Source organism: Ciona intestinalis, unplaced genomic scaffold (assembly GCF_000224145.3).
Source record: "Ciona intestinalis unplaced genomic scaffold, KH HT000119.2, whole genome shotgun sequence".
NCBI classification, from domain to species: Eukaryota; Metazoa; Chordata; class Ascidiacea; order Phlebobranchia; family Cionidae; genus Ciona; species Ciona intestinalis.
Window position 1 is genome coordinate 421,227 of NW_004190441.2, and position 17,162 is coordinate 438,388.

The 17,162-nt window shown below is 35.9% G+C and overlaps 6 protein-coding genes across 7 annotated transcripts; all 6 read right to left on the bottom strand.

The window, feature by feature from the left end:
• Positions 1 to 1,215: 1,215 nt before the first annotated feature.
• On the bottom strand, positions 1,216 to 8,557 carry LOC100185467 (nuclear pore complex protein Nup88). The gene is made up of 13 exons (XM_002131340.4): positions 8,288 to 8,557; positions 7,785 to 7,954; positions 7,226 to 7,468; positions 6,592 to 6,777; positions 5,907 to 6,111; positions 5,145 to 5,283; positions 4,656 to 4,792; positions 4,102 to 4,259; positions 3,629 to 3,775; positions 2,876 to 3,067; positions 2,390 to 2,522; positions 1,662 to 1,849; positions 1,216 to 1,365 (listed from the first exon to the last, which is right to left on the bottom strand). Exons 1-13 carry the CDS (start codon positions 8,504 to 8,506, stop codon positions 1,302 to 1,304), a joined length of 2,181 nt encoding a protein of 726 aa, XP_002131376.1. The 5' UTR covers positions 8,507 to 8,557; the 3' UTR covers positions 1,216 to 1,301.
• LOC101241966 (dnaJ homolog subfamily B member 6) lies at positions 8,556 to 9,706 on the bottom strand. The gene has a single exon (XM_004227175.4). It carries the CDS (start codon positions 9,641 to 9,643, stop codon positions 8,915 to 8,917), a length of 729 nt encoding a protein of 242 aa, XP_004227223.2. The 5' UTR covers positions 9,644 to 9,706; the 3' UTR covers positions 8,556 to 8,914.
• Positions 9,605 to 10,901, bottom strand: LOC108949281 (dnaJ homolog subfamily C member 4-like). Its single transcript, XM_018815920.2, has one exon. The coding sequence runs from the start codon at positions 10,826 to 10,828 to the stop codon at positions 10,337 to 10,339; it is 492 nt and encodes a 163-aa protein (XP_018671465.1). The 5' UTR covers positions 10,829 to 10,901; the 3' UTR covers positions 9,605 to 10,336.
• Positions 10,901 to 12,038, bottom strand: LOC100183104 (dnaJ homolog subfamily C member 4). Its single transcript, XM_009863305.3, has one exon. The coding sequence runs from the start codon at positions 12,003 to 12,005 to the stop codon at positions 11,607 to 11,609; it is 399 nt and encodes a 132-aa protein (XP_009861607.1). The 5' UTR covers positions 12,006 to 12,038; the 3' UTR covers positions 10,901 to 11,606.
• LOC104266622 (chaperone protein DnaJ-like) lies at positions 12,021 to 13,131 on the bottom strand. The gene has a single exon (XM_026838835.1). It carries the CDS (start codon positions 13,106 to 13,108, stop codon positions 12,281 to 12,283), a length of 828 nt encoding a protein of 275 aa, XP_026694636.1. The 5' UTR covers positions 13,109 to 13,131; the 3' UTR covers positions 12,021 to 12,280.
• Positions 13,132 to 14,144: 1,013 nt separating this feature from the next.
• On the bottom strand, positions 14,145 to 17,007 carry LOC100180652 (membrane-spanning 4-domains subfamily A member 18-like). Of its 2 annotated transcripts, XM_018815936.2 has the most exons (7): positions 16,557 to 16,981; positions 16,140 to 16,259; positions 15,792 to 15,848; positions 15,332 to 15,457; positions 14,901 to 15,017; positions 14,544 to 14,613; positions 14,145 to 14,464 (listed from the first exon to the last, which is right to left on the bottom strand). In XM_018815936.2, exons 1-7 carry the CDS (start codon positions 16,641 to 16,643, stop codon positions 14,391 to 14,393), a joined length of 651 nt encoding a protein of 216 aa, XP_018671481.1. In that variant the 5' UTR covers positions 16,644 to 16,981; the 3' UTR covers positions 14,145 to 14,390. The 2 variants fall into 2 exon arrangements, with proteins under 2 accessions (XP_018671481.1, XP_002131499.1); XM_002131463.4 differs by lacking the exon at positions 14,901 to 15,017 and having other exon boundaries at positions 16,557 to 17,007.
• Between the last annotated feature and the right edge of the window lie 155 nt (positions 17,008 to 17,162).

Consider the following 17,162-nt stretch of genomic DNA (forward strand, 5'->3'; position numbering starts at 1 on the left):
GTTATTGTATTAGTCTCAAATAAAGGCGTGACAAACCAGCTTGCATTTTGCCAAGCGCGTTTCATAATTCTTTTTAAATTCTTGCCAAGCAATCTCTAACTGGTAAGCTAACTCTGGCCTGAATCTCAGGTCTCATGGCATGCCACGCTGTAGGACCTCACGTCCTCACCCATATAGAATGTGCACATACAATGTTGGGGTAATGAGCCAAATCTGGCCTAAATCTCAGCTATCATGCAACGCTGTATAGGATCTCATCCAATATTGAAACAGCAATGTCATAATGGGGCTCTTCACTGTTACTCAACCAACTAACAGACATTTCCAACGGCATTGAAAAAATATAAAAATATCTTTGAATCAAATATTGTAAAACTTGGAAACCTGACCAATCTCTTACATGGTTTTACAACAGCTTTAATTCGATTGTTAAAACTTTGTGGCTCTCTTGCCTTCTTCTACTTGGTAGCAACGTATTTGCGCTAAAGTAAATCAAGATGATCTTTGTTTTCAAATGTTTGCCAACCAATTTTCATTTATTTATTCGAACCTCTTACTTTTAACGTAGTGATTGCGACGAAAAGACATTTTTGCAAATATCGAATAAATTAAAAACTGAACTAAATGAATGAAACTTATTTACCCTCGCATGAATGGGCAACGACAGTCGTTATAACACGGGTGTTCTGTTTCATAAACCTCGTGCCTGCTTACAAGTTACCACATATGTAACTTTGTGGCTAATTATTAGGAGAACCCATTAGTGACCACTGTGTTGGAGCCTTATTGTCTGTATCTAATTCTACGTGGGTGGTGTCCAACAGCGATGCTAGTCATTGGGCCCGAGATTTAGGCCAAGAGGTGGCCTGTTGTACCTTTGCTGTAGTAGCGACAACGGTTGCGCTTCGTTTCGCCACTGGCGTGTTAAGTGTATTTCCCAAGGACACACGCGCCCGCAAAGGTCCCAAAAAGTGTTGCAAACCAGCCATGTTAATATGCGATTACAATGTCCTAAAACTTTATTAAGAACGGGCAGTTCTATCGGTTCACGTATCTCAAAATCGCTGCGGTAAATGTAATATTATAACGACTGTCGTTTCCCGTCATTTCGCTTTTGTAATTTTTTCCTACCTTCGTTACCGTTATAGTTACCGAGACCAAAGAAACAGCATAAAGTCATTCATTTATATAATACACCAAACATTAACTTTATCAAAGTTTATTCATTGATTTAAAAGTCAATACACTGGTAGTGTTGGGTTTCCCAAATCAACGTGTAGCTCCCAACAACTAAAAGTTCCTCATAAACCAGCAAGTGAATTCATGTTGTTAAGCTTCTTTATCAATTCATGGATTTTTTCTCCACTGAAAAGAAAAAATTTTTAAGCGCAATCGCAAGAAACAATTCAAAAAAACAATCACCCACAAAGTTAGATACATGGTAACTTATAAGCGGGCACGAGGTGTATGAAACAGAACACCCGTGTTGTAACGACTGTCGTTGCCCCGCCATGCGTTTTATTCAAATATTAGTGGCAAAGCACATCTCTATTATGTTATGTGTCTATGTGACATATTAATTAAAATTGAGGTCCTACAGTGTGACACACCAGGGAACCTGTTATGTACACCAAATTTATCCATAAACAACACTAACTTACTCCTCCAACAATATTTGTTTAAGTTTCTCCTTCTGAACTGATGTAGAGGAACCTGATCTTCGTTTACCACTGGAGGATAATTTATCTTCCTGGTATTCTTGTTTAATCTTCAGTTGTTTGATACGATTGTCAACCTGCCATAACTTGTCCTTCATCAATTTGAGTTCTTTGCTCATTTCATGTTCAGCCTTGTATGGATGATGGTTGAGTTATAACTTAAAAGGATATTTAGTATAGTAGAGTGGGGAAGGATGGGACACCTTTCATTCTATTTTCTCGTACCATTGGGTAGTAAACAAAAAACATTCAAAGAATTATGAAACTGTATCCTCACTCCCATAAACTGTTGTTAATTGTTTAAAACAGAACATCAATTTTTCAGCATCTCATGTTCGGCTTGTATAAATGATGCTTTAGTTAAAAAGTGATGCTTATTTCATTACCACGTATTTATCCTTGTGGGGTGGGGTAATCAAGTTATAACATGGGGATCTAATTCATAGGCTTCAAACCTGGGGTGGCAGGGCTGCTTACCAAGCAGTTTTAAAAGAGTGTCGCCTATGGTCCTATTATAAACATGTGTGGTTGCTCTAACTTGAAATCGTCCTGAAAGAAAAAATCTCAAAAAAATTTAAAATCATCCAAACCAAAAATTTCGCCCCCTTAAAAAATTCTCCTGATAACAAAATCTTCCAAAAAGACATGTTTGGGAAGAAGTCTTCTCCTACCTTGGACAACACGGGATCCCGATCCTTGATCCTCCTCACAACATCCTCCAACCTCCCAACCAACTCCTCTTGTCTTTCTTTACAATCCTCGTATTTGTTTGCCAGCATCTCAGCGTTGTCCGTCAGCATTTCTCTAAAAAAAAGGAAAATATGTTTATATTAACTTTTTTTTTTGGAAAAGGGTGATTCTCTAATACTTTCTTTATTCAGGAAGAATATATTTTTTTTTCTAGATTAGTTTGTCAAAATAACATATAATTTAACACTACAGAGAAGTACACTTTCCAAAAACTAAAACGTATTTTTATTTTACAAATGTCGTACAAATGTCACACGTCAGCAATTCTCTAGAGAGCAAAACTTTTTTTATTAAGTTACAACTTAGAATTTATTTTTAATGATGGAAAAAAAGAGTTTGTCCAAAAAAAGATTGCAGAATATCTCTTTTAGATTTATAATACACACATACACATATATAACCCTTACTTCTGCTCCTCTAATTGTTGAAGTTCATCAATCTGATGTTCTTTAAGATCCACCAATAGTTTGACACGTTTGTTGATCGCGTTTCGTGCCAACTTTTGTTTCAACATATATTCGTCACGTAATACTTGTGTAGCTCGTGTCACCACTTGGAGGCACTCACGCTCACTCATGGGTTGATGGTGACTTCCTGATCTATGGTGGGAAAAGTTAAAAAATATATTGGTTGCACCAATAGAATGTGTGTGGTCATACACATGTTGTTATTTTTGTTAACAACTCATATTTGCTAGATTCTAAAATAACCTTATTTCAATTTTTTTTATCTATAGTATACACCGGTAATGGAACATACGGAAAGAGAATGTGGTGACCAAGAAAACCACATCTGTATAAAACTTCTTGATCTGGGGTGGAATATATAAAGAACTTATAATGGTAAACAGTAGTTTTAACTGTCAAAGAATAATGAATGAATGTAACTTTCTTTATCCTTGCATCGCGGGGCAACGACAGTCGTTATAACACAGGTGTTCCATTTTATACACCTTAAGCCCCCTTACGAGTTACAACGAATGTAACTTTGTGGGTGATTTTTTTCTGTATGGCCGATCGTTTGAACGACCCATTGGTGACCACTGGGTTGGAACAAATGCTGTTTAAAAGTCTTGCCCAAGGACATTAGCACAGGTTTTGTAAATATGTACAAGCAATACATAAACTCCATACACAGTAAGTAGAGCACTAATGTCTTACCTGATGATAGGTTGCGATACATCACGTTTCAACATTGCTTTGATATGGTCAATGAAACTCAACTCACTTCGCTTCACAGGGGTTGGTGTTACAGTGGTGTCACCACCTTCAGACATCAGGGGTGGGGGTGAAGGTACGAATGTGTTGCTGTGGTGGAATAATATAAAATCTCTAACCTATTGTAAACACTACAAAAAATATGTCATTGGTAATATTAAATTATCTTATTGGCCTCTACCATTGCCCACTTATGAATTACAACATGTTTAATTTTGTGGGTACAAGTAAAGTTAAAGGAGCATATCAGCGAAAATTTAAAATTTGGAATGGTCAAATGTCATCTAAAGGTACCACTGAAGTTTCAGAAAAAGAAACAGCTTCTAAGAAAACGCCCCTTTAACTAGTAAGGTACTACCCAATACAGTGTGTGTGAAAATTTTGAGATCCCGACAAACTACTTATTTATCCCTCACAGCAGGGGCACAGTTGTGCAATGGTTGTCAGCCATCAAACATAACAGGGTTGGTCCAAACACAGGGTCGGTAGCGATGGTGATGCCAACTATGGGGCAGGGTGAGGTGGATGGGGTGGGTTTGGTGCAGAGGACGTGTTCAACTATACATGGATCATCCTGTAGGGATTAGTTGGTTAAGTTGGGTGAATATAGTTTGTATGTACTGTTGCTGATATATACTGTATTCTGTATATATAGGCCATATAAAACAGTGACAAAAGTTGGGCCAGAAAATGAAACTTAGTCGGGACGCTGGAGTCGGGACAGAATAAGAAACTTCACTTTGTTTCTGACGCACAAGGGTGTTGGGGTAATGAGCCAACTCTGGCATAAATCCCAGGTCCCGTGGTGTGCCTCACTGTAGGAACTCACCCATATAGAATAGAATGTGCATATACAAAGTTGGGGTAATGGGCAACTCTGGCTTAAATCCCGGGTCCCCCAAAGACCTCACCCGTATAGAATGGAACTTAGACTTCATCTTAACATATCTTATGATAATTTTTAACTTACATGTGAGAGACCAGCAAGGTTGTTCATGTCGTCTTCATCGGCTCGTATGAACCCATCCATCTTCTTCAACCATGGGAGGGCGATAGAGTGCACGCCAACGGAGGTGGAGCAGTGATAGCGGGTCATTAATATTGTGTCTGGGGATAATGAGTTATTGGTTAAAGTTCTACAGTAAGCCATGTCAGAGTTTGACCCATTACCCCAACATTCTATATGCACATTATCTATGTGGGTGAGGTCCTACAGTAAGGCATGTCATGGGACCAGAGTTAATAGACTAGAGATTGTCAATTATCCCAATGTTAAAATATTGAATCTAGCGATTACTAATGGGTTGTAGCATTGGGTGTCAGGGTAATGGGACAACTCTGGCATAAATCTCAGATCCCATGACAAATCTTGCTGTAGGTCGTGTAGGACCTCTGGTCACCAATACAGAGTAGAAATAAAAACGTGTATAAAGTTAGTGACAACTAAACACAATCCCACCTTTATGTAAAATAATGTGATGATTCTCAGGAACGTCTTCATCTAAAAGATCCAACTCGAGTTCAACCGATTCGTAAACATAAAGAGTTGGTGGGTTCAGATCGGTGTTGCTACGTGTGCTTCGGTACGAGGATATTGACTGTAAAAATCAAGTACGTCAGTGGTTAAGTTTATTAAGAGCACCTCACAACACAAACACATGTTTAGAATGAATGACCAACAAGGTCAGACAGGAGGTCAGACAAAAAAAGGAAGAAGGCAAAATCACTGAGGCAGAACATAATGCACATGATTGGGGAGGGGCACCACACAAACAAATTAGATACAATAGGATCTAAAACAATGATAACTTAACACACTCCCACTCTTTTAAAACGAAAAATTAAGCGAACAAATTAGGAGGTCGAAACATGAATGTCTGGTGCAGTGGTTTAGTGGTTAGGAGCATCATAACTGAAGGATACCGGGTTCAATGCTCGGCACTGGTACTAATAGAAGTTTGTCATTGGGAAAACATTTCACAGCAATTGCTCCAACCCAGTGGTCACTAATGGGTTGTATAGATTGTCAGTCATACAGGTTAGTTACATATGTGGCAACTTGTAAGCGGGCACGAGGTGTAAAACAGAATGCACGTATTATAACGACTGTCGTTTGCCCTGTCACGCACGGATAAATAAGTAACATACTCGTTAAATGGGCACTGTCATTACCTACTCAATGCCTTTAATACAAGAAATTACAAAAGTTTACAAAACTTACTTCTGCATCTGAATCTGGTGAAAGTTCATCGTTTGTGTCGGTGCCCCATAGCGCCACACAGTGGTGAAGCTTACCGGCAGTGGTTGCTATGACGATCGTGGTGGGTGACGACTCCATCACGAGGATAGAACACGAATCTACACCATAGTTGTCCTCTGCTGGTGGGAGCATGATCAAGGGACCTTGGAGCATTCCGTGGCTGAATCTGACAAGATTTGATTTGGAATTTGAAAAAATGTAAAAAAATACTATTTGGTGTTTTTAAACATTTGGCAGTATATATAAACATTTTCCAGTAAAGTTGCCCACCCTGCTACAGTGCTACCCCAGGTTTGGTGCCTTTGTAAATACAAACATAAATTTAAATATAAAAAATAAATATGATTTCTAACCTGATGAGGAAGACCTATAAAGGACGTTTCAACGTCAGTTAGCAAAACTGTTGCCGAAAAGTCAAAATACAAGTGCCTGGCAGCAACAGTGATTAAATACGGGCGAACAAACTTTGAAAATGCAAGGGAGGTGAGGATAGTTATATATACAAATTCCTACATAAAAAATACAAATTATTGGTTGTACTGTTTACCTAATGCAGTATCAGGGTAAAACTGCCCAACCTGCCAACTTAGGTTTGATGCCTTTGTTATTACAGACGTACATTTCAATATAAAATTAAATATCCCACTTGTTATCTGTGAGTGAAGTGAGCAGAAGAAGCACATCTCCGTTGCCCTGCAGTAAATATATCGGTTGTAGGGACACAGGTTCAGGTTTCTTACGAAGATGAGTTCTATGCGGGGGGGTGTGTAACATCACTGAAGCAAAGTCAAACGACACGATTGTTTCACCAAGTCTGCTGGTGATTGAGAACCTGTGCAAAAATAACCCTTGATTGAATATAGGCTGTTCCTGAAATATATAACTATTCTAAAACTCTGATAATAATGTCATTGTTTCACCAAGTCTGCTGGTGATTGAGAACCTGTAGTTAAAGCAAAAGTTTACAATTAAAACACTGATGCATAAAACACCAATAAAGCTATGGTGCTAAACCACATTATGCAAGCCCTGTTTTAAAAAGCAGGTGACATGTCACTCCCCTAACCTGATGCCTACGTCTCATTAAAATATGTTAAAAATTGACTAAAATTGAAAATATGTTAAATATGTTAAAAAAGTCGCTAATGGATTGTAGCAAAAGTAGATTATGCTCAATCAAACAGGATAGTTGATGTTTTACATCAAAATCAAAACATTGCATAATAAATGCGATATCTAAATGTTAAAAGAATTTTAAAAATATGTTAAAGTTTTCTCACATGGATTGCAGCGACATCCTTGACGCTGACATTGGGGTGTTGTTAAGGTCAGTTGTTTGGTTCAACTTATGGGTTTGAACGGGGGTTTGTGGGTCAGTGGTTGCATTATATATACGGAGGATATTATCGGAAGTTAGGATGCAAAGATGGGGATGTTGGGAGGATGTGGAGGGATACCAGGAAGCTTGAAGGAGCTGGACCGAGATGTTGCTCATGAAGAAACGCTCGGCTACTGCAAACGATCTGGAATATAAGTTAACATTGTTATTGTTGCCATATTAGGACTGGGCACAATAAAATATATACACCGTAAAAACACTAAATACAGTTAACAGGAAATTTAAAAAATACAGTATACAGTATATATATGTTAAGTTACGAACAGTATTAATTCATAATTTAGTTGTGCTCTTCCACAATCATGTTATAGTGTGGGATGTATCTTTGGGCAAGATACTTTATGAAAATTGCTCCAACCCAGTGGCCACTAATGGGTCATTCAAATTGGTACCCATAGAAAAAACATATAAACAGAACACCTATGTTATAACTCGTTCACCTGCAAGTAATACTTGGTTTCCCACCTTCATACAAAGCTTCCTTACCCCACCTACGAGGTAATGTAAGCACAGTTGCACCGCGCGAACCAACAAGTGCCACGTGCGTGTTTGTGTGGTTGAATGATATTTTGTTCACTTCGAACAATGGTGCGTTTTGACAGTAAAATACCTGAAAAATAAAATTTAAATAAGAAAAAAATTTGGAAAAATACCCCAAACCAAAAGCAATTGCTCCAACCCAGTGGTCACTATTGGTTATCTACATTGTCAGTCATAGATATAAAAAATCACCCACAAAGTTGCATATTTTTACACAAGTGGTGTGTTGTATAAGATAGAACACCTGTAGCCTATTTAATAAAGCCCCACAATGTGACAATTAGAATGACAAGGGTAGTATTTTAACGACTGGTGTTTTTTGGACTGGTCACCACACTAGTTAAACTAATACAAACTTTTTGTTGTTTTGGCAGACCTGACACGCGAGTTAACTAATACAAACCTGTATTATTCCATCTTTCCCATCCAGTGAAGATCTCAGATTAGTTGTCAATATACAACTCCTTGCTTCCTTCCATACAAACAGGTTGCTGCCATCAATATATACAAGTTGCTTCACTCTATCATCATGTGATGGTTCTGTGGGCAACTCTGCTGTGGTTTCATCATCTTGAAATATCTTGTGTTGTGACAACAAGCTACGAAGCCTATTCGACAGCATGTTATTCAAACCTTAACTTGAACATGCAGATCGCTGTGTATCAGAATTACTAGAACAATAATAAAGTAATATAGTAGGGTGGGGAAGATGGAATACCTTCAGCTAACACATAATATCCAAATATCCTGATCGTATTCTAAACAATGAAAAATAATAAAGTAATAATTTAAAAAGTAATTCAGACAGAATAGAATACAAACTTTTTCAATACAGGTGAATTAGATGATCCAGGAGTAGTTAGTAAACATTTATATGAGACCTAACTTTGTAATGTTTACTGATTAACGCAGTGCAGAATATTCCATGGAACCCCGGATTTGGTGCTTATATGGCAAAAATATATCAATTTTATGGGAATTAAGACACTGTATTAAAAACATCGGACTTTAACGAAAATAAAAATTAACTTTACTTTTCGTCATAAAATTGGTTGCTGTTACTTCTGCTTATTTTAGATAATATCTGTAAAGTTCTTTCCCTTTTTAACTTATCAAAATCAAAATGGCCGTCCTTTGTTATACAAATAAGCGAGAATCCAGCAATTACAATCACCCCGATCATTATCAAAGCAAACTTGAACTGTTTTGACAAAGGATGTCGTTTCACTGGTCCATGGCTCGCAAACTGTGGGCCCCCACCCCCATGCTCAAGTTTGTGGTTAAAGAAGTTCTTCCAAAATGGGAGATGCTGGCCTCGCTGTGCGACGCGTTTTGCTCGGCTTGTACCGTATGTATTATGGTAGTCTGTCCACCTATCTGCATTCTGCCATGCTTCGTTGTAAGCAGGATATGGGCTTTGGTAGGCAGATGAGCGGTAGGGGTTCACAGCATGGTTGTCCACCACGATACCTCCAGCTGTAGCATCCTCAAGCTCTTTATCGTATAGTGATCGTAAATCAATTCGACTAAGAACAGAATATGCCTCATTTATTTCAATAAATTTCAGATGTGTGTCTTGGTTTGAAGAATCTGGATGCAGATCCTTGGACTTCTCAATAAATGACGCACGAATTTCCTCCTGGGAAGAATCCCTCTTTACCCCAAGTACATCATAATATGTGGATTTAATACAGGAAACAAACAGACTACGTGGGTGTTGTTTTGTTACATAGGTTAACCTTAATGTTGCTCTAAACATTCCCTACCATTTACACTCTGCACACTCATTATATATTAACAACTCGAATGGCAATAAAAACAGAACACTTGAAAAAATCTTGTAGCAGTTCACCTGGTATCAAAAACCTAGTGTATTTGCAACGTTTTTTTGTCTGCCATTTGGCAAGACTTCATTAAGGAAATGTCAGAAATACACTACATTTTTTATACCAAATGAGCCTATAAAATATTTTTAATTAAAATTAACATGTTTGTCAAAAACATATTACTAAGTCTTTTCACATTAAACTAATAATAAATGATCAAATCTTTCAGGTATTTGTTTTAGTTGCTTATTGTGCCTAGTGCATGTATAATTAAATTAAAATACATAGCAGGAAAAAGGTCATGTCACAGAAGTTTGAATTTGACAAACAAGCAATATTATATTTATGAAAGGTGGTAATGGCGTAAACTAACTTTGGAAAAATAATATTCTAATAGTAGGCATAAGTGCTTTTTTGAAAAAAAGTAAAACAGATTTAGTTGCAAGATTTTGCAACAACTTCTGCACCATTATTAAAAGACTATTTTTCGCACCGTAAAAAAGATTTAATTTTATCACATATCAGTCTTAATAAAAACAAAAAACCCCAAAATGAAAACGCCACAGAATAAACAACAGCATGAAGATGCAATAAATTGAATTAAACCAAATTTAGTTTCAAACAAATCAATCCGATTTCTTTCCTTGTCGAGCTTTCAACCACATAGTCCGTTGTTTTTCTAATTCTTCCAAATCTTTTTCATCCTCAATGGAAGCGACTTCTAACATAACGAAAGTAGCAGCTATGGCGAGTATAGCTCCAACCATGAAATATAATTCACTTGACATCCCCTGACTCTTAGGTGAATCGCCACCGTCATATATGGACCCACCCCCATTCAAGCTCACATCATAGATCTTCCTTGAGTTTTCTTTCATAAGAACAGAATAAGCTTCGTTTAATTCAACAAATTTCATGTGACCATCCTTCTCGGTGTAAGACCCTGAGTCTGGATGAAAGTTTTTCGATTTTTCAATAAACGAAGCTTTTATTTGCTCAGTGGTTGCGTCTTGTTTTACCCCGAGAACATCGTAATGTGAGGAATTAACGGCAGAAATAAAAACACTTCTTCCCCTGCTCCTAACGCAGTGGGTGAGAATTGAACTAATTTTAAACATTTTGCATAAAATTGAAATTACTGCAGCTGTTACAACATGTATCACTGCAGGCCAAAACTTAACTTAGAACTCCTGCAATAACATATATATATAATGCCAATAAATCACAGTGATAAAATATTCTGCCATTTAAACAAAAACACAATTCACCACTGGCAGAAATTCAGGAATTAGTTAAGGTGGTGCACCCCAAACAACATAAATATATTATGTTTATATATATATATAAACCAATATATACTTGCAAATTTGAAGCAGTGATTTAAATTGGTTTGACTCACCCAGCAACAATATTTGCCATTGTAATGTTGGGGATTAGATGTTGAACATCCTTTTAAAACAGGGTTGACATCACATGTTTTAGCACATTAATTTTTCACCTTAAGAAAGGGTATTACCCTGTTGTTGGGTGTCCAGCTTACACAAATAAGCAATGCATTCACAACAATAACTATAACTGCAACAATGTCACCCAAGAGTTTTGTTAAACACTAAAAACTGAGACACCTTTGGTATTGACTGCTGCTGTAATTTACTTTAAATAAAAGAGAATAATTTCAACAATTGTAATATCTTAGCTACGTTTTGTCTTTATTAATTCCTGTTGGTGTTTTTACCCTACGATCACTCGTTGGCCTCGAGCGTTTATATTCGTTGCCTAACTTAGTTTGGACCAAATTTAAATCACTGGTTCCGGGACCTTGAGGTTTTGGAGGTTTTAAAATGAACTGGCAAACAAGAACAGTGTACATTATAATGAATGTAAGAATAGCACAAGCTAGTACATTCTTCTGCGTTCCTTTAAACACTTCTTTGTATTCCTTCCCAGCATATTGGTTGCGGAAGTGATTCTTACCATATCATAGTCAGGGTTAAACGAGCTTCCTTTGGGATTTCTTCCATAATTATATTCAGTTCTCGACTTTTGGTCAATCAACACTCGATATGCTTCATTAATTTTGACGATCTTTTCGTGCATGGCTGGGTCCCCATGATGTTTATCAGGGTGGAGTTCTTTACATTTCTTGATGTAACATTCCTTAATTTCTTCCACACTTGCCCCTTCATGGACACCCAGTACAGCATAATGGTTCCTTATGATACTCGTTGTGCTCAATAGTTTCTCCACCACACCTCGGTTAAATTGAATCCTCAGGCATCCATGTATCTTATACATACTACTTAATTAACCTTTAACCTCATTATAAAAACAACAAATATTCAAATTAGAAGAAAGTATGATACTTAGATAGAACTACAAAACATTTTGTAATTTTGTGTTCTCCATAACAGCCCCATTTTTAACAACTGTTTACATACAAAATCTTGCATTAGAATATGTAAATAGTTATGCGTAAAATAAAAATTTGGCAATACTTTATGGGACTTAATGGACTACAGAACAAATATTTTAATATGTTATTTAACTATAGAACAAAAATACTATCATTATTATACATCTTCTGTTTTTAATTCTAATTCAGGATCTAGTTTGCCACCATTACTGTTTAACTGTGACTTTTTGTGTTTTCTATTTAAAAATTGTTCAGTTTCTTTATCATATTCTTGACTCTGCGACAAAGATCTTGCAGATAATGTAACGCGCATTATTAAAATAAAACTAAGAGCTAAAAAAAAAGAAAAAATTAAAATTCGTTCAGCTTTTGCTATTTCTTGGTGGGAATTTGTTGGAGCATTTCTGTCGCTTTTAGTTTGGTTTTGATCTTGATATACAGTTTCCCAATAATCAAAAAGTGGATCTTTGCGACGATTTTTACCCGCTCTGGAACTTTGACTTTGCGCCGAATGCCGGAAATGCATGTCTTGTTCATACCAGTGATGTTGCCGCCGCACCCAGTCCTCTCTCCTCTGCTCCCAGCGATCCGAGGATGGTTTAGCTCCTCCTGCTTTCTTCCATTCTCTCCACACGTCATCAGGACTGGCACGTGTGCCACCCCAGCTGTAACTTGAACGAGAATTTGTCCTCCGTTTGTTTGGCGAAATATGAAGCAAGTCGTATTCCTTCCGTTTCAAAGGATCCTTTAACGTCTCATAAGCTTCATTCACTTCAACAAACCTCTTATGCATGGCTTGGTCGCCTCTATGCTTATCTGGGTGAAACACCTTACATTTTGCAAAGTATGAACTCTTTATATCTTCGGGCGATGCTTTGGGTGAGACACCAAGTACAGTGTAGAAGTTTAACACCCTGGCAGACAGGTAGAGGGATCTAACATCAAATTGCTTCGGCCATATATTACAAGTAATTCTACCAAACATAACAACACAACTATAAACCTATTTATACTGTGGTATGGGGTTATAAAACGTATATTTAACAATTTAATTCTGATAAAACTTTTTGAACGTTAATTAACCATTTTATATTATAAGTATAATAATGTAAACGTGCAAATTACGACATATTACTCCCATTGCTATTATACTATCAAAGCTGCCATACTTTATAATGGGAAACATTCAATCAGCGCTATTTTACCGGTACTGTATATAGCAAATTTAATGCACTCAGCACTGCATATAGGCGGTAGACTTACACTAATCAAGCTATTTGCTATTAACAGTCACAAATCTAAGTCATCTTGCCTAGTTTAAGAATGGCGAAAACGTTTATCACTTCATTCAGCTGTTTAGCGCGCTCGTGGTCTTCATTAGCAGTTTACCACATAGTCATAACACATGACCGATAGCTGCTATCAAGGTAATGTGAGAAATGTTCCAAAAACAAACAAAAACACTACCGCTAGAAGATGCTAAAGCGCAACAACATTTCGTTAGTTGCAATCTTTGCACATGACGGTATTTAGCAGAGTCGTAAAAACACCGAGTAGTCCAACTGCCGTCTTTGTGTGTTCAAAATAGAGCAAAAGCGGTGACTTTCGCAATGAATTTAAACGAACTTGTTGAGTTTTATTTGCGATTTCCTTTAGTGGAAAGGCGTAAAACAGCTTCTATTTACATTACCAAACATTTTTTTGAAAAAACATATAAATTTACCCCCATTAAATGACTAAAATGTCACAAATCAACCGCTTCTAATTCCATTTTTTGACTTTTTTTGATACAGAAAACAAATAACACTTGTTTTTTACACTTTTCAACCTTTAAATTTGTTTTTAGACTTAAGTTTTTCTCTAATTTACCGAAAAACATGCATTTTCCCTATACCTACTGTGTTATTTTGGAACCAAATTGCCGTTCAATTTGTCTTTTACGTAACAATGGGTTGGACTACTCGGTATTTCTATGGCTCTGGTATTTAGTTCCCAGAAAAATATATGGCATAACATCGTGTAGTTTAAACAGGATAACAGTGTATATTTTGTACCATTTTGAATTGAACCTCATTTTTGGTAACACTATACATTCATTGCCAAAGCTACATTTCTCTAATATTCCAACTTGTACTATCTATGCCTGGTCTGTAAATTAAACAAATTATATAAGACAATTCATACAAATTTATATAATAAATTTACAAAATCATAGATTAACATTTTTTAAAGTTTTATGTACATCAAAAAGTTAATGTCACAATGGTTCAGATTGAAACACTGTTTTCCGTATCTTGGTTGTAACATGAATATTTCTTCGTTTCAAGATGTGTCCGTGACTCTGTACACAAAATTGTTACATTTTTCATAAATAAAGTAACAACAACAAAGTAGAATATCATGTATCAGGCAAAACTTACCCAAATTTGTTCTTGAGACTGAACCATTTTGTAAAACAGTACAAACTTGAACATTTCCATCTTCATAACTCTGAAAAAAAACAATTTTCTAAAGATGTATTTTTTGTATTAGTAAAATTTAAATGGTATATACAATCAATGTAATGATTGATTTATATCATGAATGAAACTAAATGTCAGTTTGTGACCAAGTATTTTATATATGGGTTCAGCATGTACATGTCTTTCTTAGTTATTATTTGTTTACTAACTGACAAAATGCTTTTATGGGGAAAACACACACAGTACCCCACTTCATTTTCACACCACAAGTAAAATTCATTCCAAGGTGACAACAAAATGAATTTATATAAATACCACATGTTGTCTCGAGCAACAAAGTGCAGGGCAACAGTAGCCAGCATATATGCACGATATGATGATGTCAACAGTTCCCAAACACCCAAGGACAGCATGCAATACAACCAGTATATCCTGTACGCACAACATGAATTTACTTTACATTATTCCAGCAATATTTTAAATGAATGAATGAATTAAAGTATCTTATTTATCCTCAACAACAGTGGGTACAACACAGGTGTTCTGTTTCATACACCTCATGCCAGCTTACGAGTTACCACGTATGTAACTTATTTATCATAGCATAGCATGGCAATGACAGTCGTTGTAACACAAATTTTTTTTTAGTTACAACTTAGACAACTAAGTTTATATTTTATATACAGTGTGGTAAGACATGGTTAAAATATTAGATGTAATATAAATAAGCAATTACAAACACTTACAGTAATATCTACATCAGTAGATACTCTTCCACTTGCTTCATTGTATAATGCACAAGTCACCTCAAAAGATGCCATTGCAGCTGCAAAAACAGCAGAAAGTATAGACAGAACAAGTCCAGTAGTAATCTAATAAAGTAAAAAGTATTACTGTACAGAAAATGTCATAACAAAAATTATCATGAACAAACATTTTTTCAAAATTATCTCTTTATAAATTCATAACACAGTAACAACAATCAGATTAATTACCCAAGAGGAATTTGGAGCAAGAAGTGCGAGTAAAACAAGCTAGGGAAAAAACTACTTACGTAATAAAGGTAAAAGCAAGTCTGCTAATACAACAACACTGAATTTGCATTGAATTAAAACTAATTGAGGTTTCATTGAAAGTAAAGAGCACCCCATTTTGTCCAGAGATAGTTTCCTATGTTTAAATAAGTCCAATTTTAATATTCCTTACCCAGCAGTGTGAAGGCTTCTTTCCAGATACAATGCAAAACACACCAGAAACAAGAAACTAAAATAAAATCGATTGTTTCAATAATTATGTGTTGTTATTCTAGCAACAGATATATAGTAGGGTGGGGGAAGATGGGACACCTTTTCATTCAATTTTCACATCTCATTTGGTAGTAAACAAAACATCTTCAAAGAATTTTAAAACCGCATCCACAGGACTCCAATAGATCGTTGTTAATTGTTAAAAATACGATCAGGATAATGAGATTTAAAGTGTTAAAGGTGTCCCATCTTCCCCCACGCTACTATAACACAAGAGATACCGAAATACCTACATATCAATACTAACCAAGGCCCCACACCAGATTCCAGAACCCATATTTATGCTGTATCCTTGTAAATTATGTTCCATCACTACAGTGGTCGTGGATAAGGTGATGGACAGTACGGCAATAACCACTTGAACAATCTGTAATTTAACAATAATTAGATCTTGTTAGATGTATTTAGTTAAAATGAGGGGGTTAGCAAAAAATATGTTTTCAACAAATGTTAATTTTTAAAGACTGTCGCTTTTCTGTTGATTCCCTTCTCTTTGCTGTTTTAATTAGTTGGATTTTCACTACTGTTTTCAAAACGATAAATAAAATTTGTTACATTAAACAAAGGTTATTTTTAACTCAAGCTTTAGTTTAAAAGCTTTAGACCTTAGACTTTATTCAATTTTATTGTTATGTATTTAGCTAAACCAAACACCAATACTTACCCCAAGCCTGCTGTAGATTTTGGTGAACTTCAGGCCTGGCAAATTATCATTTACTACATCAGGCATGAGTTGATAGTTGGGATCCATTGTATCTTTCTCAATATAGCTTTTAAGGTACTATTTTTTGCAATACAATAATGGGTTTATTATACTCTTTCGAGTTTTCAGCAGCCACGCTTTTATTTGACACTTTTACTCAAATAGTTTTTACCCTTAGGAAATAATTACAACTATTGTTTTGCTACCAATTCGCTCTTCTTTGTTCTTTTATTAAATTTGATCTTTGCTATTATATTCGAAGAGACAAATAGAATTTATGTATCATTTTTTATCCAAAGCTTGCTCCAGAATTTTACAATGACACCCTAACAGAATCTTTATGTACCTGAACAAAGGCATCTTCTTCATACCACAGTAAAATTTTACTACTTTAAGATTTAATACAAAGATTTATATTCCAATAAACCCTGTATTGACTTTGTCAATAAACTTCCATCTGGCTCAGTTTGGTTGTCACAATAATACTGCTCAAGTCAAACAAACACATTCTTCTACAGCAATAAAATACTTTATAAAAAGACAAATGCTCCTACAGTTTGAGTACAC